Source organism: Panthera leo, chromosome D2 (genome assembly GCF_018350215.1).
Source record: "Panthera leo isolate Ple1 chromosome D2, P.leo_Ple1_pat1.1, whole genome shotgun sequence".
Taxonomy (NCBI): Eukaryota; Metazoa; Chordata; class Mammalia; order Carnivora; family Felidae; genus Panthera; species Panthera leo.
Window position 1 is genome coordinate 86505199 of NC_056689.1, and position 23025 is coordinate 86528223.

The 23025-nt window shown below is 63.7% G+C and overlaps 2 protein-coding genes across 3 annotated transcripts in view; both read left to right on the forward strand.

Moving 5' to 3' along the window:
- The window catches only part of INPP5A (inositol polyphosphate-5-phosphatase A), a 177014-nt gene that overhangs the window by 147954 nt on the left and 6035 nt on the right, over positions 1-23025 (forward strand). For both annotated transcript variants that reach the window (XM_042908402.1, XM_042908401.1), the window contains exons 10-12: positions 6432-6527; positions 6631-6705; positions 13943-14016. In XM_042908402.1, coding sequence (XP_042764336.1) covers positions 6432-6527; positions 6631-6705; positions 13943-14016 — 245 coding nt within the window. The remainder of the gene's footprint in view (positions 1-6431; positions 6528-6630; positions 6706-13942; positions 14017-23025) is intronic.
- Positions 7273-13408, forward strand: LOC122202152. The gene is made up of 2 exons (XM_042908403.1): positions 7273-11701; positions 11818-13408. Exon 1 carries the CDS (start codon positions 9980-9982, stop codon positions 10970-10972), a length of 993 nt encoding a protein of 330 aa, XP_042764337.1. The 5' UTR covers positions 7273-9979; the 3' UTR covers positions 10973-11701; positions 11818-13408.

Sequence of the window (23025 nt, forward strand, 5' to 3'; positions counted from 1 at the left end):
CTGACTCGGAGAGGTGTGTGCAGGTGGCCAGGGGCAAGTTCCAGGACATCGTGTGGGCCCCTCACGGCCAGCGCCTCTGGGAGGACCGTCCGTGTCACGAGATGACGTTTATTGTCTTGAGCCAGCTGTTTTCTAGAGTCGTTTGAAAACTTCAGTTTTAAAAGGTAATGATTCTCCGTTAACTGGTTTTAAGGAGAACCTGTGGAACGTTTTAGGAACGTTTCCTGTTCTGCGGCAACTGCCCCATGAGAGGGGCCGGCTGGACCTTGGGCACTCAGCCCCCTCTTTATTTTCAGCCGCCAACTGAATGACAAGAACGACAGGGCGGTGGGCAGGTCTCGCTGACTTGCCTCCGGTCGATGGTTTCTCGGGGAAGGCGGCCTGCGCCGCGTGCAGGGCTGGCCTCCCAGCGCTGGCTGCTGAGGGACCGCTTTCCCTGACATCTGTGTGATCCGGGAGCGGGGGCAAGGAACCCCAAGATTCCGGTCCCAGGGAACGGGAGCAGACCGTCCCAGGGCTGGGGAGCAGCTCCGTGCCGGCGACCTGAGCGCAAGCCGTTCTCGGCCTGGTTCTTGCTGGACACACAGCACAGAGCAGGCGAGTGTGGTCTCACGTGGGGGTTCCACGCCCGTCCCTCCCGGACGCAGGTGCACAAGGGGGAAGGAGGCGCTGGGTCAGGTGCGCGCTCGTGCCAACCGTGTGGCTGACGTGGCTCCAGCACCACAGATACCCCATTCCGAACGTGGGCGGACCCCTTGGAGGGCGTGTGAGATCGCCTCCTGGGCCCGGGTGAATCCCGGCTAGGGTCAGCAGTGGGAGCTCAGCATCCCGGTCTCGGGTCCGTCAGACGAGCCCCCACTCCCGGAGGTGAGGGGCCCCCGGGCGCGTGCGTGGGGCCTGCAGACGGGGCTGAGACTGCCGTTTCCGGGGAGGAAGTCCCCCTGTGAGCACACAGAGCTCTGGGCCCCTGGAGAAGGCCATGCGCGGGCACCTGCCCATTTCTGAGTTCGTCCAGGCCCCAGGCCCACACCCCTTTTTGGGCAGCAGAGGCTGGTTCCTTACAGTGGCTCCAACTTCCTGCACTGTGTTCTCTGCCCTGCGCGGGATGGGCGCCGGCCTCCCGGCTTCCGGAGGCATCCGCAGCCCCTCCCTGACCCCAGAGGCCGCCTTGGGCACTGTTCGCCGGCAGACAGCTTCGCTTCACTCCGTGCCTCCATAGCATGGCTTTGCTGCCGTTTTACTGCAGCTGTTTGTCAGGAGGGTCCTGGGAAGGGTCCTGGAGACGGTGGCGCGGGCCCCACAGCTGACCCTGAGAGGCACTGGCCCGCCCGCGGAGGCTGGTGCTGCACCCCCAGCCCTGGAGGTCAGCCGGCTCCGGTCCTCCTCCTGACTCTGTGGTCCGTGACGTGCCAGAGAGCCCACCGGCCAAAGGAAGCATGTCCCTGAGACTCACGATGCCCGTGGGGCCTCCCTGCTCCCGGCTCCTTGACCCTCCGTGGAAGGCCGGAGGCGTTTTCAGTCCGTTTCTTCTGCAGACTTCTGTCGCCTTGGCCAGACTCGGGCCATGAGCGTCTGGGGCTGAAATTAGACTGGGGCGCTCCTTTGTTTCCGGTTTCACAAGGGTCTGCATGTCCCGCACCAGGCTGTCAGCCGGCGAAAGCAGCGGCAGGGCCACGGTTCCGGGGAGAGGTGTGAACCACGGGCCAGATGTGTCTTCAAGCCCACCCACCGGCTCACCGAGGCCAGGCCGCCAGTGAGGAGGGAGCACCCTCCCGAGTCCCTGGGCACACGGCTGGGGCAGGGCTCAGGGCTTCTCCCCCACCCTCTGCCCTCCTGCTCTGTCCTCCCTCCTGCTTCCTCCCTCCTCCTCCTCCTGCTTGTTTTTCCTCCTGCTTCCTCCTCCCTCCTCCCTCCTCCCTCCTCCCTCCTCCTTCCTCCTCCTCCTGCTCCCTCCTCCCTCCTGCTTCCTCCTCCTCCTGCTCCCTCCTCCCTCCTGCTTCCTCCCTCCTCCTCCCCCCTCTCTCCTCCCTCCTCCCTCCTCCCCCCTCCTCGCTCCCTCCTTTCTTCTCCTTCTCTCCTCCCTTCTCTGTTGTTACTGATGTCTGAGAAGTGCCAGATGCACACTTTCCTCCACCGTCACTTTCTTCAGATGGGTTACTCCTTTCTCCTTGTTGCTGGGATGAGGCTCGTAAGTGGCTAAAGCTGGGTTAGCTCACACCTCGGGAGCCTCGCCTGGGAGCGCCAGGTGGGGGGGCCGGCAGGTGCAGGGTGCCCCCACCAAGCCCGTTCTGTGGCGTGAGGCTCTCCCAGGTCACAGTGCCTCCTCCTGAGGGTCTGGGTGCGAAAACAGGGAAGTCTGCTTTCCGCGGCCGTAGCCTGATTCCTTCAGAATTTGCTGGACTGTTTCCCACAGTCCTGCCTGTACTGTGTCTGTGTGGGGCCCCAGCTGGCCTCGTGGCCGCATCCACTCAGTTCAGCCCGTGGTGTTCTCGCCTCTGCGCGGAGGGAGGGAAGGCAGGGGCCTTTCGAGGGGTCCCGGCCCGGGCACCGCCGTCCGCGCCCCGCATGTTCAACGGTCGACAGACATCTGGCCTGGCTGGTTTTTGTTGCCAACTGAAGTCAGGATTAAAACTTGCCCCCACCTCTTTGTGGACCCCTAGACAACGGCCCTGCTCACCCCTCCAGACGGCGAGCATCTGGCCTCTGTGAGATACCGGCCGGTGTCAGGAGCCCCTGCCCCCTTGGTGCGGATGTGGGATGGGTTTTGCTGGGGCCAGTGGCCAGGTCAGGAGGCCACGGTGATGAATTTGTGTGTCGGCCCTCCTCCAAGGTGCCTCCGGGACCTTGTGGTCCTGGTCCCGTGGCTCTGCCTGCCCAGCACAGGGGAGTGGACCTGCTCGGGAGGCTCTGGGCAGGTCAGGCAGGCCGTCTGCTGAGAACCTGCCGTGTGCTCGTGGCCTTCGGTGGGTCCCAGCCCTCACTGGCAGGTGGGCTCGGTCGCCAGAAGGGAGGGCGTGGCCCCACCAACAAAGAGATGACTTGCGTCAAAACGCGGAGACAGGACTGTGCCCACCGACTGCCAGGACACAGGACACGCAGGCCGTTGGAAGAGGTCTTTCCAGGCGTGAGGACCCAAGTCCCCGGGAGCTCGGCTCTGGTTCCTGCAGCCACGGTGGCTTCGGCGGCTCCCGCACAAGCCCTGGGGATGGGGCGTCCTGGCCCTGACGAGGGGCCTGCTGACCCCAGGCTCACCCCCACTGCATCCCAGAGCGGCCCGTGCCGTGACCCCGAGCGGCATCTGAACGTGCGTGGCGGGGTCCGTGTGCGGGCCTGGGCCAGGGGTGGGGATCCTTGTGAGCCTGGGGGAGACCGAGACCCCTGCCCGCTCCCGGGGGGGCTTCTCCTGAATCTGCGGGGGAGAGCGAGACCAAACTCGTGTTCCCGTCCACGCGGGCCTCGCCGACAGAGGCCGGACCGGGGATTTATGTCCAGCGGACACACTCTGGGGAAACCGCACGGTGGGAGTGAGTGCTGGCCGTCCTGCCCCTCCGCCCCCTCCCGGCCACAGTCCCTGGATGAGGGACTGCCACCTGCGGGGAACCTGCTCAGAAGCCACATTCATGGCCGGGCAGGAGCGTCACGGCCGTCGTCCGTGCAGCTGGGGGCCTCGGCCCTTCTGACGCCTCTCGGGGTGGACACAGCCCAGCATCCCGGCTTTTACTTCAGTTCACGCACTGAGCCGTCCAAACAGGGAAACTTCGCAGACTCTGGTTCAGGCTCCTGTTCCTGATGGAGTTTTTTAAATTTACGTTTATACGTTTTTGTTGTGTGTGCTTCTTACCAACACAGACTGAAACGTACCGCGTGGAACCTTGGAACGTCCTTCCTAACAGGCGTATCCCATCCCAAGCTGCCCCCGGATCAGGCTTTGCTCAGTAAGGCCCAGAAGGAGACCCAAACCGGGGACTTTGCTGAGCCGCCCGGTGTAGCTGGTGCTTGAAGTGGGGGCTGAGCCCCGCCCGCGCCCCGTCCCTGCTGCCATGGACCGCAGGGTCCTTCTGTCTGCAGCAGAGGGTAGGGGGTGGGCTCTGCGAGCCGGCGTCGGATGGCCCGGCCGGAAGGGTCCACGCGTGCTGCCTTTGGTAGAGGTTTGGGCCATGGGGGAGGACTGGGCCAGTCAGGTAGGCCGTGAATGACAGGATTCACAGAAAACACTGGCAGTGGCCCTCCGGGCTGACACTGGGGTCCGGGTCCTGGGGACACCCCGTCCCGGCAGCCTACTTCAAAAGTCATCACACTGAGAAGAAACACGGGAGTTTCCTTCGCCACACGACAGGTGGGCGTCCTTGGCGACAGCGGCCCCGCGAGATTCCAAGACAAAAATCAGGTGCTCGAGTGCCAAGAGGACGGACTGCAGGAACGTCCAGCCTGACGCCCCTCCGTGTGGCTGCTGATAATGAAATAAATCTTGGATGGCTCTGTAGAAGTAGCATTTGGGGTATTTCTTTTTCTCCTTTCAAAAGAAAAATCCCTTCCATGAGGAGGCGAGCGGAAAGGCCCCGGCACGTTTCTGCATGATTGGCCATGACTGCGGATTGAAAGCTGAGGCGAGGCCGCGGCCAGGCCTGATCACTTCTTTAAAACCCCTTGAATGCGGTGGCTCCACGGGAGGGTGCAGAGAAAGGGCCGGAGAGCAGGAGGCACAGGGCGGCCCTCTCAGAGAGCCCGGGCTGATCAGATGTTTATCCTTTGGGAGCCCGCCCGAAATGGCCAGATAAAGCAATTTCTTTAAAAAGTTTCTAGCAGGTGCCTTTGGGAGAAGAAGGGAGAATCCCCTGAATCGCGTCCTGGGGTGGCCACAATGGCCGTCTGCCTGCCCGGGGGGCCCTCCCCCATTCACGGAAGTGCTTAAGCCACTTAAGCGCATTAGCATCTGGATGCAGCTGGACCTCCGAGGACTGCGGCTGGGGCGGCCGGGTGGCCGTGCTCTGCTCCAGATTCTTCTGTGCTTGTTCTAATCCTCACCGCTTGAAGGCGGCCAGACTGATTTGTGACACATGAGTCCAAAAGCCACTTTGGGGGCTTGACCTGCCTAACTGATCTGTGCTCTGAATGTCAATGGCCTGTCCTGGAGTACGCTCTGGGGACGGTGGCGGTGGCCGCTGCCTCCCCTGCCGCATGCTGGGCGGTGTGTGTGTGTGTGTGTGTGTGTGTGTCCCCAGCAAACCTGGGAGGGGTCTGCAGAGGGGCTGGGGGGCTCGTCCCGGGGGTCCCTGCCCCCTCCACCAAAACCGGCCCCTCAGTGGGCCTCTCCGGGCTGACGCCACTCTCCCCTGGGGGACGTGTGTCCAGCTTCGCAAAGGCCTTCGGTGGAGGATGTGTTCAAAAAGTCAGAATTCATTGTTTTCCTGCAGTGTTCTTTCTTAAATAAAAGTCATCGAGCCATGTTTTAGAGAGCGGCTCCGTTGAGGTGTGGTTTACAGACAGGCCTCGGTCCGGGGTGGACTCTCCTTGGCCGCCCCCAGGCAGCTTCGGCTCTGCCTCCTGCCTCCAGCTGCCCTTCCTGGACACGTTGTGCACATGGACCCTGGTGACGGGACCTTCCCACGAGGAAAGAGCGTCATCCGCAGCACGGGGTGGGGGCCAGCTCCCCAGTCCTCTGTCCTCTCCCGTGAAGGTCTTTCCTTTCAGCACATCCCGAACTTCTTTTGTTGAACATATTCCTAAGTACCCGTGACCCAGCCTGCGACTTCTCACTGCCCAGGGCAGGCTTGCCCCGCTGGGTGGGGGTCTCCAGTGTCCTGCACCCATCCACACCTTTGCTGCCTCATACCCAGCTTGACACTAGAGGAGTTTTCTCGGCAAGCCTGGATTTAACTTAGTCTATGAACTGGGGTGTGCTGTGGGGAGTGTCCCAGCCTTGCAGCCCTGGGGGTGACCCAAAAACCCAGCGTGGCCTCTGTGCTCCCGGGCGTTGCCTTCCGGGTCCTGTCCCACTGCCCACCTGAGGCAGATCTCATCGCAGCGTGTCCCCAGCCTGCTGTGAGGACACCGTGAAGGGCAGAGACCTCCCCGCCCCTCCGCTGCTCGTGCTGATTTCAGCGAAGCCTCCGGCAGACCTAGGGTCCAGGCCCCGCCGGCTCGGGGGCAGCACGGGGAACAGAGATGGGCAGGGAGGCCGGGGCCGCCAGAGGTGCACGGCACTTCCCGACAGGCCTGCCCTTGGAGAGCGTGCCTGGTCAGCTGGTCGTGCTCCCGCTCCCGTGTGGCGGGCCCGCGGTCCCTTTCCGGGGACGCGTGGAGCCAGGCGGAAGCAGCCTGGAAAGGACGGGGCAGGGGGGAGAGGCCAGGAGGTGTGCTGACTGCTTTCAGGGGACACGGGCTGCGGGCCCCTCTGTGCGGGGACTGAGTCCCTTCTGTGTCTTTCCCAGACTCTCTGCACACAGGCCACGATGCAGACAGTCCGGGCCGCCGACACCAACGAGGTCGTGAAGCTGATATTCCGCGAGTCGGACAACGACCGGAAGGTAGGAGAGCCCTCAACCGTGGCCCCTGGAGCTGGGCTCTCTGGACTGTGCGGGAGGCGCTATCCCTGCTCTGCCCACACTGGCGTCCTCTTCTCCTTTCCAGGTGATGCTTCAGCTGGAAAAGAAAGTCTTCCACTACTTCAACCAGGAGGTTTTCCGCGACAACAACGGCACCGCGGTGAGCCCCGCTGTCCCCTGTCCCCGGGCTGCGGCTGCTGGCCCAGCGTCTGGTTGTTGGGCGGCCCGGGCGGCCCCTGTGTGGGCGGTGCCCCAGGTGCTCGGACGGCTGACGCACCTGACCGGGCGTCTCCGTGGCTGTGCGCGTGCACGTGTGCAAGACCAAGGGCGTGTGCGTGAAACGTGCATCTCAAACCAGTCGGTGGAGCCCTGGTCCCGCGGGAACCGCCCTCTTCCCCGAAGCCACCGAGTGCCCTGCAGAGTCCGGAGAGGCCGTGCGGGGCGACCAGACTCGCGTGACGGGGTCAGCGCCTGTTTGTCACGTGCTTATCGGTGTCTGTTTCGTGTAGACCAACAGGTGACGTGTGGTGTTTGCCAGTCTCCAAGGCCTAAGCGTCCCCCGTGTGGCCGGTTCCAGGCCCCCGGGGTTCCGTGGCGCAGGGGCGGGCCCTGGGTGGGGCACCTGCCCGCCCTCTGTCCTTCGTGCTCTCCCTCCCCCCACCCCGCTCCGTAGAGGCTCTGTGCACAGCTGCCCCCCCCCCCCCCCCGACCCCTGTTCAGCTCCCAGTCCGCCCGCACCCTGGCGGTCCGGCCCCCGTGCCTCCAAGACCCCTGGGACCATGTCAGGGACGTCTTTCTGCCAAAGCCTGGGGGTGGTGCTTGGACTGTGGGCCCCGCCCCGCCATCCCTGTTCTCACCTCTCTGCCTCTGGGAGCCCAGCCGTGCTGAGCGTGGGCTGCGCCTGTGCCTCAGTTTCCCCTCAGCGCAAGTGGAGCTCTGCCCGTGTCAGTGCCGGGCGACGGGCACTGCCCCCGTCCCCGTCCCCTCGTCTGTCCCCACCAGCCCGGGGCCACTGCCTCTCGCTCGCCGCAGGAGCCTACACAGTGCACCCCCAGCCCAGAGCCCAGCCAGGGGCTTGTCTCCTGCACAGAGAGTCAGGCTCAGCTCCAGGCCCGCAGCCACAGGCCTCCGGTGAGCCTCTGTGTGCTCCCCCGGCCCCACGCCCCGTGCAGGGGACCCAGCAGATGCTCTGCTCCTCCCACCAGCCTGTCCCAGCGGGGGCTCTGCCCTTCGGGCCTGGCCAGACCACATGTCACGTCCTCGAGGGGCCTCAGGCCCAGGCAAGGTGACTCTCCCTCCGCAGCCTCCGCAGCGCCCAGCTCAGCACGCAGACGCTTACAGCCCAGGCTGCTTCCCTAGGCGGGAAGCACCAGGGTAAGGACCGTGTCCTGCCTGCCGTCTGCACCTAAGAGGACAGCACCCCTGTGACTTCCGGGCCCGGGGACCTGGGGGCACGGGGGAGCCCAAGGCACTGTTCTGGTGAAGTGCCCGGGAGACTGGGCATGCCACGCTGTTTCTGGGCAGCTGTGTGACTTCTTGAGCTCAGAGTCAGGGTGGGCTTTCAGGGGCCCCTGCCGCAGAGGCAACGCCTCGGAGCGGGGGGCAGTGAGGCCTCCAGGGAAGTATCAAAGCCGAGGGTCCAGCAGCGGACACATGGACGCGGGGCTGGCACGGGGGCAGCCAGGGACCGGACCGTTCGGGAAGGAGCAGGAGGTGGGCCAGAAGGACGTCCCGTGGGGTCTGAGCCAGGGCGGTGCGGGGGGCCTGGGAGACGGCATGTGTTCTGGAAATGGGGGGCCAGTGCACACGGACCCACATCGTGGGCAGCGCTGACATCTGGACAGAGCTCACGGTACTGCTGTTACAAATGACAAGTGTTGTCACTGTCGGACATGATGATTTTTATTTCCGTATTTATCCGCATGTGAAACTTTTTAAGAGGGAGGAAGATTAGTTCGAATGTTCAGGGGAACGTTTGAATTTCAAAGATTTAAACATGCAGCACGGACTTAGAATAGGTTTCCGCATGGTGTTTTGGGGAAGAGCCCACGTGCCCCTTCGTCGTGTCTGTCAGGAATCTCACGTGTCGGGGGCGCGCCCGGGCCCGGGGCCTCCGCGGGGCGTCTGCCCGGCTCCTCCAGGCTTGGGTGGCCGGCCACACCGCCCCCCTGCTGCTGCGGGCCCCGGGGGCTCCGTGCCTTCGGAGACACCTGGCGGGGTCACGCTGATGCCCGTGCCCCTGGCCGCGACCCGGCACGTTGAAAAGCCGCCTCCGCGTCACTCACGCACAGGAAGTAGGGTCGTCGGGACCGGCCACGGGGGACAAGATAAATGGCGTGACGAGCCATGCCACCGCCGCGGCGAGGCACGCAGCCCCACGGCCACGGGACAAACTACCCGTCCTCAGGATGGATGTGCCTGCGCCGGACGCGGCCCCAAAATCCATCGCGCCCTTCATCAAGCACCGGTCTTGTACCCGTCTGACAGAAATTTAATTCAAGCTGGCTTCTGGAAATAATTATTGTATTTTAAGAGTAGTAATCATTGGCCGGGACATGATTGAATGTGTCCATGCCTATTGACTTTTTCTATGATTTATAGCTTTGTTTAGTCGATATTCCCATCGAAATTGTATAATTAATTATAAGTGTGGCTGTCAGGGCTGCAGGATGGAGTGCCCTGGTGAGGATTTGGAGAGATTAAATTTTCCTCGGCTGTCCCAGGGCAGGGCTTGGGAATTTTCACAGCGCTTGGCCTGTTGGATAGAGATGTTTTCTGTGTGTTTAGCAACTGCTCAGCTCAAGGCGCATTGATTTTCCGGGCTCTTTTTTCTCTATCAGCGCGGTGTCTCTGCAGTAACAGTGGGATTTGTGCAGCCCTGACAGATACGGACGATCCGCCAGGCCCTTTATCATTGTCCACACACGCCCTGAGCTGTTTTTCACTTTGTAATCAAGAAGAATGTTTAAGATACATGTGAAATTGGTTATCGTGTTAGTGAAAAATCTCAAAGAGATACAAATTATCGTTTCAACAGAAATGCCACGTAATTTCTAATCGGGAACCTCTCACAGCTGGAGTTTGCCCCGTGGCCGTCGCGGAGCCCCAGACGCGGTCCCCCAGACGCGGTCCCCCCTCGCTGGCCCCACGCTGGCCCCACGAGGGAGCATCCCAGAAACCTGGCAGCCGGCCGGGGACCCCAAGCAGCAGATCGGAGTTTGTGACCGTGCGGGGCAGGACGTGGGCCACACGGGGCTACAGCTGTGTGCACGGGTGTGGGACTAACCTGTGCCCCGCCCCCGCCGGTGTCAGACAGCCCAGGGGCGCCCCGGCCTGGCGGGTGTTGGCCTTGCCCTTCGCCGGAGTGTCTGTCTGGCAGAGACCCCGACGCGCAGCAGAGGCTTCGTAAGTACGTGTTGACCTGGCGTGAGAGCATGCTCGCGCCCCGGAACGTCTCCACGTGGACAGGCAGGCAGGCTAGCAGGCAGATGGGTGCGTTACGGGCGGTGCTCCCCAAGGAGTCCCTTTCAGCACGGGGGCCAGCGCGCCTCGCCCCGGGCTCTGTCACTTCGTTGGCAGCTGCAAGATTCACGCTCTTTCCAAACCAGGTGCTTCCTAGTTTCAATTTTACTTCACACCCTCAGCCAGAGAAGCGTGGCCGTCCCAGTGGCTCCGTCCCCAGACGCTGCCACCCGCCTGTCAGCACGCAGAGCCGTGACCACACCTCATGCCAGGGTTTTCCAGGGTCTCGTCGCCTGCTGCAAGGTTGTGCTTACCGGAGGGTGTGCACGTGCGTGTGTGTGCCCGTGTGTGTGCAGTTCCTGCCGGCCCCTCACAGGGCATCTGCGGACGCCGCCCGCGTGGACGCCCTCTGGGCAGGTCTGGCCACCGAGGGGGTGCAGGGCCCAGCAAGGCTTCCAGGGGCCCTTTCTGAGGCACAACACAGAGGATGTTCGGCAGGTGACAGGCGAAGGCCGCTCGCTCACACGCACGTGCTCACCTGCACCCAGGCACCCACACGCGGCGTGCCGCCGCGCTCCCCTTCGGCCCCTCGGTGTCCCCGGGGCTGGCCACGGGGCCCCGGGAGCCCCCCGCCGTCGCAGCACAGTGAGGGTGGTCAGCGTCCCCACGGCCACTCTGGTCCACCGTCTCCTGACACAGCCAGACAGAACCAGAACAGAACCAGCACCTGCGTGCGTGCGCGTGAACGAAACCCTTGCTGGCAAGGGACGGCGGCTCTGCGCAGCCAGGGGTCTCGTGGCCGGCGAGCAGCCGTCTCTCCGTTAGGGACGTGGTTTTGTGGGGGGCAACGGGGGGCATCTCGCTGTGAAGGGGAGAGAAGACCCCTCTCATGGAAGAAATCCGGGCACAGGTATAGCTTCTCGTTTCCCGAGGCAACTTTCGAAACCGTTTTTGGACTTTTGTGAAGTAGATTCCTGGGGCTACTAACTGGGCGCGGTTTGGAGCCGGGCTGTGTTCTGGGTCCGGAACCGACAGATGCCCCGTGGGGCTCGCAGGCTGTTGGGGACGGAGGCGGACCGGTGCAAGAGAGTCCAGACGTGGCGCCACACGGGGAGCACGGGAGACATCGCCGCTGTCACCTGGAGGGAGGGAGCACCGGACGTGACCGAGGCTCTGGAAGAGACTGCGGCCGCCGTGAGCACCGGGCCATCGGGCGCGGTCACTGCCCGCGTCCTGGCGGCGGGGCTGGGCCCGGGAGACGCCGGGCCATCCCCGAGTGCCCTCCAAAGTGTGAGCGACGTCTTGCAGCTCACGACCGTGCGTTCTGAGTATTTGTGTCTGAGCGCCTGGCCCCTCGCCTCCGATACTTCGACGCGCACGGCTGTCTGATGGAGGGCGGGCGCCACGTTTACTGCCCCCCCAGGTGAAGGTCCACGGAAGGAGAGCTCGCGGTCCAGAGACACAAGCCGGGCGGGGGGGGCGGGTGCACCTCTGAGGACACCAGACGTTTGAATAACTGACAGAAATCACAAAATAAGAGTATTTCATAGGATTGAAAACTTGAAGGAATCAGAAGCAAATGAACACACTCTGAGAGAAGCAGGCAGATTAAAAACTACACAGAACTCGTGGCAGTGTTACCAGTGAAGTCCCGCAGGCGAATTCGTGGCGACACAGCCCGAGGGCGCAAGGAGGTACGGCACCTGCGACCGGGGCAGCAGAGGCGGGGGTGGGGGCGGAACGCGGCGTGAGGCCGTGGGAGGCCACGTTTGGCGAGCGGAGGTTGGAACCGCGGGAGGTGGGTCCTCAGGAGAAGGATGTGTCCACGAGAAACGGCGGGCCGCCAGACGGGAAGAGACAAGATGCGGAGCTGCTGAGGAGCACGGCGGGCCGCCCTCGAGAGGGACGCTGGCGCCAGGCAGCGGCACCCTGACCCCGGAGGAGCAGCGAGGGCCCGCGGCCGGAGAAGCCCAGGGACTCGCGCCGGGCGGAGTCGGGAACCCGCGGCGGGAGGAAGGCGCGGGAACGCCAGTGTCCCCCGGCGCGAGCTGTTCTTTGTGGACACGTGCGTGCGCAGGGTTCGCGGGACACGGCCGTCCAGGGCGTGGCCACCGGGGGACAGGGAGGGTCTCGCGGCATCTCTGTCTGCCGTGCTGCGTTTCTCTAAGAGTCAGCTGGGCTGGGGGGACCAGCAGGTTGTCTGGCTCTGCGGCTGAAAAGAGTCACCGTGTGGAAAGCAACGTGCCGTCGACGTCTCCTCGAACCGCCCGGCAGCCGTGGCCAAACTTCTCCGGACGCACGGGTCCTTTCCGGAACCCCGGCTCGTGGCCTCGGGTAGGCTGGCTCCTCTCCCTTGCATACGGGACCTGCATGAAGCCAGCAGCCACCCTCAGCGCCCCCGTGCCCCCCGCACGCGGGGCCTGCCTCTGACCCGGGAAGGCCAAGAACTCAAGCGCCAGGGTGACCTACAGGAGCCACACACTATAGTCGTGTGCGTGTGCGTGTGTAAATATGAGTGTGTCTACCAGCACAGACGTACGTGTAAACGTGTGTGTAAGTGCAGGCCCTGTCCAGGCCCCAGGGAGTGTCTCTCTCTCCCTGAAGACTTCCTCTATCCCCGGCTCCACTGAGGACCCGACTCAGGAACTTTCCGGAAGCGGCTTGGCCTGGAGCCCACTCTGGAAGAGGAGCTAGAGTTTCCCCCTGATGTGGGGGCAGCAAGGCCGTGTGGTGCCCCGGAAGCCAAGCCGCCGTGGCCTCCCACAAGCTTCCCCTCCCCACGTGGTCCTCCGCCCGCCTCCCTGTGCCTCCCCTCCCCCCGGGGGCCCTCAGCCCATGCCCGTTGGGGCCTCGCTGAGCAGGGTCATGCTCGGTGGATGTGGGCTCGCGAGTGGCTCCCGGGGGATCCGGGCCCCCGACCCCCGGCATCCGAGCCTCCCCAGGCGGGGTCTGAGGCTGGTGTCTGTGAGCGTGCAGGCTTCAGCAGGAACGTGTGTGCGGTGCGGTCAAGCGTGTGTGCAAGGGGACTGGTTACCCTCCCACCCCACAGCCCCACGACAGCTCCGTCCGGGTGTCGCCCTCTGGCCTACGCGAGGAGAGCACCGGGCGCGGGTGCTCAGGCTGGGGCCGGGCTGCGTGGGGACGCGACTTACGCGCACGTCCGGAAGCTGTGGGCAGTGCAGCCTTGGCACAGCCAGCGTGGCTGGACGCCACTGGTGGCACCCCTGCCTCCCCGGGGGAGGGCGGGCTTTGGTTCCGAGGAGTCTGCGGGGCAGGACTCTCTCCTCCGCAAGCAGGAATTGTGCTCCCCGCCCACGTGTGCTCTTGGGGTCCCCCCGGTGTGCTGACTCGGCCGTTCTTTTTTAACAGACATTTTTTTTAACATTTATTTATTTTGAGAGAGACAGAGTGAGCAGGGGAGGGGCAGAGAGAGGGGGAGAGAGAGAGAGAGAGACAGAGAGAATTCCAAGCAGGCTCCGCACCGTCCGCACAGAACCCGACACGGAGCTCAGTCTCGGGAATCGTGAGATCGTGACCTGAGCTGGAATCGAGTCGGACGCTTAACTGGCTGAGCCACCCCGGCGCCCTGTGGCCATTTTTAATCACACTCCCGTGCGAGGTCCACGTGGCTTGCTCCGTGACTTAGCTCGGGCAAAACAAAGAACTGTGTCCGCCCTGCGGGCCGCCGCCGTGGCCTGTGGCTGTGCTGTCTGCTGCCCCTCGTGGTTTTGAGAAGGGCCTCCTGGGCACCCGTGGCCTCTCCAGGGACACCAATGGGCGGCTGTCGGCAGGGCTCCCCGCACAGGTCCAGTCGGTCCGCCAGGCGTGTTTCCCGCGCGTTCCGTGGCTCCCTGCAGCGGACCGACCCCCACCCCCACCCCCCGCCAGTGCGGCACAGCAAAGTGACCTTATGTTTTTCTGTTTCTTTTCTTTAGCTCTTAGAATTTGACAAAGAGCTGTCTGTTTTTAAGGACAGACTGTATGAACTGGACATCTCGTTCCCTCCCAGGTAAGGAGCACCCGCTTGCCAGACGAGCAGGTAACCCTTCTCCCTGCGCGCCAGGCCCGCGCCTGCCCTTACACAGCCCGAAGACAGCAGCCAGCTGAGAACAAGAAGAGCTTGTTAGCTTCTGCTAGCTTCCCTTAACAAAAAGATGTTTTTAAGTATGCAAAATATTGCCTTCTCAGACTGGCACACTGGGGGCCCCCAGCAGCTGCTCTGGGTTCTGGGTCTTTCTGGGATCATCAGGGTTTTCCACAACGTCGTGTGTTGGGTGAGTTTTTGGCTGTTTTTCTCTTTCTCGGGCAGAGAAGCTTTCGCCGGGTTTTACTCCGATGTTTACGGAATCTCGCGGTCTACAGCGACGACACCCTATCCCCTCGTGAGGGGCACGGCCCACACAGGCACCCAGGCTTCAGAGGGCGTGGGGCAAAGAGAGGCCAGCAGAGGGTGGGCCAGGCATCCTGGGGGGAGGGCACCCTCAAGACATGGAGACCCTGTCCCCAGACTCCTCCCCTCCCTCTCTCTGCTTTTAGATCCCTGGCACTTTCCGGAAAGTTTGTAACGGGGGGTGGGGGGGTGCGGGGGGAGTATCACCAGACCTAACAGCTCTGCTCCCGGAACGAGCTCGAAAACCAGACGGCCCTTCGTGCGTCTGTGAGGGGCCTCCCTCCCCCGCGCCACAGTTCAGTCACACGTGTGGAGGCCGGAAGGGGGCCCCACAGACCACTGGACGAGTGACTTCCTGCGGCTCGAGGGCATGGGCAGGCGCCCCTCTGACCTCGGGGCCCAGGCTCCGGCCGAGAGGGCCACGGCGGGAGTTCCAGGGGACCAGAGAGGCAGGGACTGGGTCCTGGTTGGTGCCCCGGCGGTTCCCAGGTGGGTGCTGACCAAGCACGTCTCCTCACGGCCCCGACCCCTCACGGGTATAGTGACGTGCGGTCAGATGTCCTTCCAGACGTACCTGAGACCTGACAAGATTCTTAGGGTTTGTCACGCTGCCTCGTCCCGGGTGTGGTAGGCCAGGCCCCCCGAGTGCCCCCTGTTTGAACAACCTCCGGGGTCTCTCTCCAGGCTTTGTTGAGCTGGCGAGGAGGGAGGAGGCCTGGGGGCACCTGGGGCAGAGGCCACGGCCTTGTGGACACGGCCACCTAGAGCTGGCGTCTGCTTCTCGAGTTTCTCCCGAGTGCAGAGCTCACAGGGCCTCGTGGCCAGTGCCCTGGTGGGGAGCAGCAGAGATGCCCGCCTGGCCACCCCCCAGACACGGCAAGACTTTGGAAGGACGTCAGCCCCCACGTGGCCACATAGGACAGTGGGGTCCTGGGCTGGCGGCTCCTGGCAGGGCGGGCACGGGCCTCCCCCGGAAAGTGGCCGCCGCCCGGCAGCCCGCTCGTCTGGGGCCTCTGTCGCCCCTGGACAGGAGAAGGGGGTGATCTCGTGCCACGTGGGAGGAACTTCAAAGGGCCGCCCGTGGGTGCTGGTCGTTGTTCACCAGGGCCTGGGGAGGGGGGGCTGTGCACACGGGACGGGTTCACCCTGCCCTCGGCAGGGTCCATGACGTGTGGGAGGAGGACGGCGTCCCTGCCCCAGCCTGGCACCTGTGAACATGCCTGAGAAGGCACTCACTGCAGGTGGTGTCCTGGGCTCCAGGGCGGCCTGCGGGGCCCCTGAGCCCTTAGGGGCAGAGAGCTCGCTCTGGCTAGAGACAGGAGCTGTGACAAAGGAGGGGACACCTGATGTCCTACCCGTGCTGGCTTCACAGGCGCAGGGGCTGCTTGGCTGGTCGATTAAGTTATTAAGTGATCGATTACAGGTCGATTTCCTTTAATTAGGAAGTAACACAGTGGTGTCCCAAGATGGGCGTGTGGGACAAGAGAGGTGAAAGGGTTTTTCTAAAGAAATCGGCAGCTCTGGAACGTCAGAGCCCAGCTCCGGGTCTGAAACGCTGGTGATCTGAGTGCAGTCCCCGCACCTGCTCTGGCACAGACCGACCCAGTGCTCTTAAGGCCGGTCCCCATGCTGCCCAGGGCGCCCTCCCGCCGCTGCCCCATCGTCCACCCCTCCCCCGATCCCGGGGTCATCCCCCTCCCCCCTGCCTGGGTCACGCGCCACGTTGCCCCCCTCCCCCACTGCCCAAGACACACGGCCCCTCCTCCTTCAGCTCCTCCGTATTTTTGAAACCACGTGTGTGACCAGGGCTCCCCGTGTGGGGTTTGGAGCTGCTGTACCATGTGGGAAGGGCACGAGCCCCCGTAAAGTCTGGGGAGAGAACGGGCAGTGGTCGGGGACGGTGGCTGTAAGGTTTGATGTCCGCCAGGTAAATCCTGACTCTCCTGTACGATAAGTGGTCTCAGGCATGCTGCGTGTGCGTGTGTGTGCGTGCGTGTGGGTGTGTGCACACGGTGGGGTGTGAGCTCACGCGCAGCTGTGTATGGGCGATTGCCCGCGTGGGCTGCAGCGGGCACAGACATGCACACGTGGGGGTGTGAACAGAAGATTGTGTGCAGGTGGGCGTTACTTAGGTAAGAGCGCACGTGTGTGCACGTGTGTAGGTATGGGAGTGTGTGTGCAGAATGTAGGTTACTGTGCATGTGCGTAGCATCCACAGACGCGTGGATGTGTGTGCACGTGTGTGCATGGGGGGCGGTGTATGTACACGGAGGGTGGATCTGGGGTTCGTACACACGCGTGCTCGTATGTGCGCACGTATGTGTTTAGGGATGTGTGTCTGGGTGTGTGCGTGTGTCTTGTATAGGTGGGTGTTGGGTGTGAGCTGGGTGTGCACATGTGCACGGGTGCGTGTACCCAGGGGCCTGTATGTGGCGTGTGCACGTCCGAGGGGGTGGGTGTGCATGAGGCAGGCTGTGTTCTTGTACATCGTGTGCGCATGAGTGTACGTGGGCGTGTATTCACGTGCAAGATGCATATGCAGAGTGTGCATTGCCCGGGCGGGGAGCGTGGGGGTGTGAGCGTGGGGGGCTGTCTCCTGGGTGTGGGTGCGCGTGTCTGGACTGTGAACAGCCACCAGCATGGAGCAGTCTCGCGGCTGGAAGCGGCTGGGGGCTTCTGACCCGGAGTGGTTTCCTCGCGCACGGTCCTTTGTCCCCTCTTGGAGCAGAGGGTGAGAAGGCCCCAGAGTGCTGCCTGCAGGAAGGAGCTCGGTGACACGGCTGTCCTGTCCCCGCCTGGGGAGAGGCAGCGCTGCTGGCTGAGTCCTGAACGCAGAAGCACCTGTTCCGGGGCCAGAGCCTTCCGGAAGATTGGCAGGCCTGAAGCGTCCCGCCCTCTCGTCCAGCTCCTTCTTGTCCCACACTCCCGGCACCGCCCAACCAGGGACACGACATCGCCCTGTGGGGAAGGAGGCAGGAACTCCGTCCCCAGCACGGGGTCTGAGGCTGGACCATGGGGCCCCCGTCTCAGTGGGGACTGTCGTTCTCCAGTGCCGGGGTGCCTGGGGGTGGGGGGTGAGCTCGAGGCACCCCCCCGCCAGCTGCCACTCCCCACCCACAGGGCGGCTGTCCTGCTGGGAGGGGGCTCTGGTGGAGGCCGGTCCCCTCGGGAAGCGCGGCGCACGGGTTCTGGACCGAAGGATGCCCAGCTCGGGTTCCCCACGCTCGTTCCCTCCGACAGAGGTTTCTGTTTGCAGATGTTGGCTGGGTCCCGTGAAGATGTTCCCGGAAGGGAAAGGGTCCCCACCTTCTGCCTTTGTCCTCGTGGCCTGGGCAGGGCAGGCTTGTACACGGAGACCCCTCACTGACCGCAAAGTGCCACGCCAGTTCCTTCCCACAGCCCGGAGGGTTTTACCCAACACACGTATAGTTTGTGAACATCGCTTTTCACTTCCCAGGCTGCTCCGGGTCGGCCGGGAGGTCCGGACAAAGCACTGCCTGTGTCTCCGAGGCTGTGTGTTCTCATCCCCCCACACGGCTCTCGGGTATCGCCAGGACTCGCTGTTGCTCTCGGTACTTGCTGGAAGGCTGTGAAGACTGGGCCCGGGCAGCCGGGGCTGTCAGGTCGTTGGTCTCAGGGAGGCCCGTGTGTGCTTTGGTCCGTCAGAACCAGGGAACCGTGGCGGCATCTGAGGGCATGTGCCCGTGCCAGTGCGTGAGCGCAAACCCTGAACATCCGTTCCCGTGGCCTCTGGCTGGTTTCCAGAATGTATCTGTACTCTCTGCCCTTTATCCAGGTGGTGAGTGCCCGGCACGCGGGTCACACAGTTTCTGGCCCTCCCGCAGCGCCGTGCCGAGCAGGACGTGCTCCGGGGGTGGCTCCCCAGGGCCCCGGGTGGCGGGCGGGTGGCGGTGCGGGGTGCCAGCTTGGCCGTGCACCCGCGAGCCCCACAGGCGTCTCATCGGCAGCCGGGCCTCGCGACGAGAGAGAGGGGTTCTTCACGAAGATGCTTGTTAGCGTTCTCCACGGACTAACACAACTTCAGTCCTAACGGATTGGAACTTAATGCCGTCGCTTTGCTGGAAAAGGTGCTGATATTCAGACATTTACAGACTCTCCAGTCCTTCTCCACGAAGGCACAGCTCGCATAGCACCTTCCCTGGGGCCACCACAGCAGTGACCGGCCGTGGGCGGTGGTCGAGAGGCAGTGTGCCGCTCACCCCGGGGGGGGGGGGGGGGGGGGCAGGCAGACAGGCAGAGGGACCACGGGGGCCCTCCAGCCCCATCCTGGGCTGTGCGATGGCGCCCGCCACCCCCACCAGGCCCGGGGCAGCGCCCAGCCCGACGAAGTCCCATCCTGCCGGACGGTGCGTCCGCGGGTCTGTCAACATCCCTCCGGCAGCGGAGTGGAGCTGAAACCACGTCCGTGAGCCGCCGGCTCTTTGCCGTGGGAGGGGGCCGCCCACGTGCACGACTGGGGAGGTCACAGGTTGGTCCTTCGGAGCCCCTGGGGTGCCACGTTGTGCAGACGTCCCAGATGTTGGCAGGTGTGAGACGGCGTGTTCCTTGCCGCGTGGCCTCAGGGCCACAGAGCAGAGCACTGTGTCCCGTGGCGCACTGCCAGGCACGTGGGGCCGATACCAGTTCTCCAAACTCCTGGGTTCTGCTTGAGAGCTTGAATTTTCTCACTGGCAAAAATTCTCTCGGATGTTTTCCTGGAGAGGAAAAATGGCTCGTTTCGTGGCCTCTTGAGAAAACTCCTGTCTGATGCCCGTGTCTGAGCGACAACAGTCTTTATGCCTTTCTAGCAAAAACAAAAGCAAAAACAAAAAAGCCGTTCCATGACAATGATCTGAAACAGCCACGTGGCAGAAACCTGTCTGTCGCATCTCGTCCCACCGCGTCTCGAAACATCCCGCCTCGCGGTCTGGAGAGCCGGGAGAGTAACCACGCGTGGTTCTCAGCGTGGGGCCGCCGCACAGAAGCCACACTGAGGAACGCCACCCGCCCGTCAGCGCAACGTCAGCACCATGAGAAGGCCGGATGGCATCCTAGGGCGATCGTGAAGGCGGTTTTACCTTACAGACGCTCCCCGAAGGGTCTCGGGGACCCCCGGGGCCCACACGCCACCCCCTGAGGACAAGCCAGAAACCAGGAGTAGCCCAAGTGCCCACCGGTGGCGGGATGGATACTCGCTACTGAAGCAAAGCTCCACATGTCAGCGACTGGCTCCAGACCGCTCTCTGCACACAAATCTCCAATCGTGGCACGCGTGAGGCCGGACGCCAGGCGTGGTGCAGGACCCGGAGACGTGACTGGTTGGCGTTGCTGGGGTCACGACCCCTGACTTTGCAGGCAGTGGCCGGAGGGCCGGCAGGGCTCCCCCCAGATGAGGGGTCGTGCGGGGGGACGCGTGGGGACGTGTGGGCCCTTCCCAGTGCGGGTGACACTTTACTATAAAGCTGATTGAGAGAACAGGAAAACGTGACCTGGGTCTGCCCCTGAGACGTTTGCAAAGTGATTTACTTTTTCGGAGGAAGCAGTGGGAAGAAACACGACCATACCTTCCCGGAGGCCAACTCCCCACGGCCGGAAGGAGAGGTTTTTCCTGAAGGAATTAATTACAGAATAAGATCAAATTGTAGCTTTAAGAAAAAAAGAAAAAAGAAACGTATGTAACAGAGCTAAACTCACCGCTTCAGGCCAGCGGAGGGGTTGTCTATCTTAACGGATGCATTTAATTTTAAATTAAGGACAAAGATGCTCTTTTCAGACTTCTTCCCGGGCCTGATTTAAAGTTTAACCACCTGTAGATTCTCATCCATAACGATCTGTGTGACGTTGTGCAGTTAGGACGAGGAGGTGCCATCTGCCAGGCCTGGCGGCTGGGAAGGAGCCAGGACGTCCGTCTGTCCAGCGGGTCTCTGGGCCCAGGTTGGATGTGGTCCACGGAGATGCGTGGGGTGGGCACCGGCAGGCACCGTGGCCTCCAGACCCGAGTCAGGCCTGTACCTTGACCATCAGGCTTCTGGACGTGTGCCTGCCCTGAGCCAGTGGCTCCCGGCCGCACGGGGCCCCCACACTTGGACCACAGAGGGGCCTCGGGCCCCAGCCCCTCAGGGAATTACCGCTTCCCTCGATTAAGGACTCAAAGCAGCAAATGCAGTTAAAACCTACACGACGGAGAGAGGACCAGCCACTCCTATGTCCTACTTGTCACAACGTCCTCGTGAAGCACCCAGACGCCAGCTGCCCCCCAGCCTCCTCGGCAGGACAAGCGTGGACGAGTGTGCTCCTGGCTGGGCCGGGGCCACGGACGAGCGACATCGCCTGGCACACGCCAGCCCGCCTGGGTGCTGGGGGGGGCTCGCCGAGGCCGGGTGGCGGGCTCTGTCCGGGAACACGCTGCCACTGAGCTGGGGGTCGGGGGTCGACACGGCTCTGCCCCGAGTTTCCAGAGGACAACATGCCGAGTTGCTGGACTAGAGCAAGCCCGCTGGCCAGGGGCAAAGGTCCGGGGTGGGGACAGCCGCGAGGGCAGCCGGTGGCTGTGGTGGCCCGGCTTAAATGCTGAGACGAAGTCCGGACGGAAGCTGGATGAATTCCACACGCTCAGACACGACCCTGGACGCTCAGCTACGCCCGATGCCACCGACGCTACAGGAAACCCCTTTGCAGACCCCTGACGGTCTTCGGGTCTCGTCTAGGGCTGCGCACAGCGCCCACACACGTGGACACACCCCAGGGCCCAAGCCCAGTGTTTGCACCGCAGGCCCGGGTTTGTGCCAGGACACAAATCTGTCAGCGGGGCGCCTGTGCACGGTGGGACCTGACAGGTGGTCACGACTCACACAGCGGCGCTGGGACGAGCCCCAGAGAAGAGCCAGAAAGGCCCAGAGCGGCGGCGAAGCTCGCGCCTCGGCCCTAAAATGTATGTGCCCAAAGCGGAGCCTCAGGCCCGACCCCACCGTGCTCGAGCAGGACCCGGCCACCACAGTCCAATGTGACTATAGGGGAGTCCAAAGGAGAAAGAGGTTGGTCCCAAGAGGTGTCCTGCTTTTGGGGGCACTGCCCTCCTCCGCACAGCCCAGGGGCCGTACCCTGTGGCCCCTGACCCCTGAGAGGGGGCCCAGCCACTCCTGGGACCAGGGGCAGCAAGCCGGAACAGTGCCGGTGCTGGTCCAGACGGGCTGGGGGGGGCGGGGCCCGGGCAGGGTCGGGTCCTTCCTCCGCTGCCTGACGCGCTGCCCAGACGGTGGACGGAGTGCAGGGCTCCTGGCCCGATGCCGCCTGTCCGCGGCCTGAGCACCTCCAGAGCCGACAGTGACTAATTCGGTGCCGGCCGTGTGCACACGCTTATCTGAAAGCAAACCGTGGCAGGGTGGGGACCAGGACCGGCGCCCTGCCCTCGCCCCCACGGAGAGGCAGAGCCGCCCGTATCTGTTGGCAGCGTGTGGTAGAGCTAACAATCGTCCACCTGTCCTCGAGGACTCGGCCTCCCTCCCTCCCTGCCCCTCGAGCTCCTTTCCTCAGGATGTGGGTAGCGGCCCCTTTGCCGCGGCTGGGCGGGCGGGTGGAGTCGCCGCGGGCCCCGAGCCGGACAACACGGCCGGGAGGGCACAAAGCCCGGCTGTGTCCGCCGGCCGAATCCGCGGGGCCAACGCGGGTGGGGACGCCAGGCTCAGGAGGAAACGGGAGTACACCGCAGCCAGACTGGCACGTTCCGGTACGTTCCACACACCGTGGGGCTGGAGGGGCGGGGGTGCGCCCTCAGGGAGGCTGCGGGGACAGAAGCCTCTCCTGGGACCCCTGCCTGCCAAGTCGGCCCCGCCGTGTGAGCGATCGCAGACCCCCCCAGCGCGTTACCGGAAGAAAAGGTACAGACGCGCGCCCATCACGGCCAGTGCAGTGCACCAGCCCCAAGCGGATAAGAGCGTCCCCCAAACATTTGGTTTCAAAAATACCAGCTGTTACTGAAACTCCTGGAAAAGAGAAGGAAAGAAACAAAGCTACAAAGAAAAAGAAGTGGGCAGGAACCGTGCCAACACCCAGCTGTTGGGCGGAACGCTGGTGGCAGAGCCCGCCCAGGAGGGGTGCCGGGGGCGGCCGGTGGCTCGGACTGCCTGGCCCCTGCCCACGGGCGCCACCGCCCCAGCCACTGGCTCTTCATTCGGGCGTGTTCCCGGACAGAGCCCGCCACCCGGCCTCGGCGAGCCCCCCCCAGCACCCAGGCGGGCTGGCGTGTGCCAGGCGATGTCGCTCGTCCGTGGCCCCGGCCCAGCCAGGAGCACACTCGTCCACGCTTGTCCTGCCGAGGAGGCTGGGGGGCAGCTGGCGTCTGGGTGCTTCACGAGGACGTTGTGACAAGTAGGACATAGGAGTGGCTGGTCCTCTCTCCGTCGTGTAGGTTTTAACTGCATTTGCTGCTTTGAGTCCTTAATCGAGGGAAGCGGTAATTCCCTGAGGGGCTGGGGCCCGAGGCCCCTCTGTGGTCCAAGTGTGGGGGCCCTGTGCGGCCGGGAGCCACTGGCTCAGGGCAGGCACACGTCCAGAAGCCTGATGGTCAAGGTACAGGCCTGACTCGGGTCTGGAGGCCACGGAGCAGAGGGAAAGGGGCCAGGGTCCTCC

What these genes read in the sequence shown, in the direction of transcription:
- LOC122202152 (XM_042908403.1), top strand. Translation starts at nt 9,980, where the DNA reads ATGCTCGCGCCCCGGAACGTCTCCACGTGGACAGGCAGGCAGGCTAGC.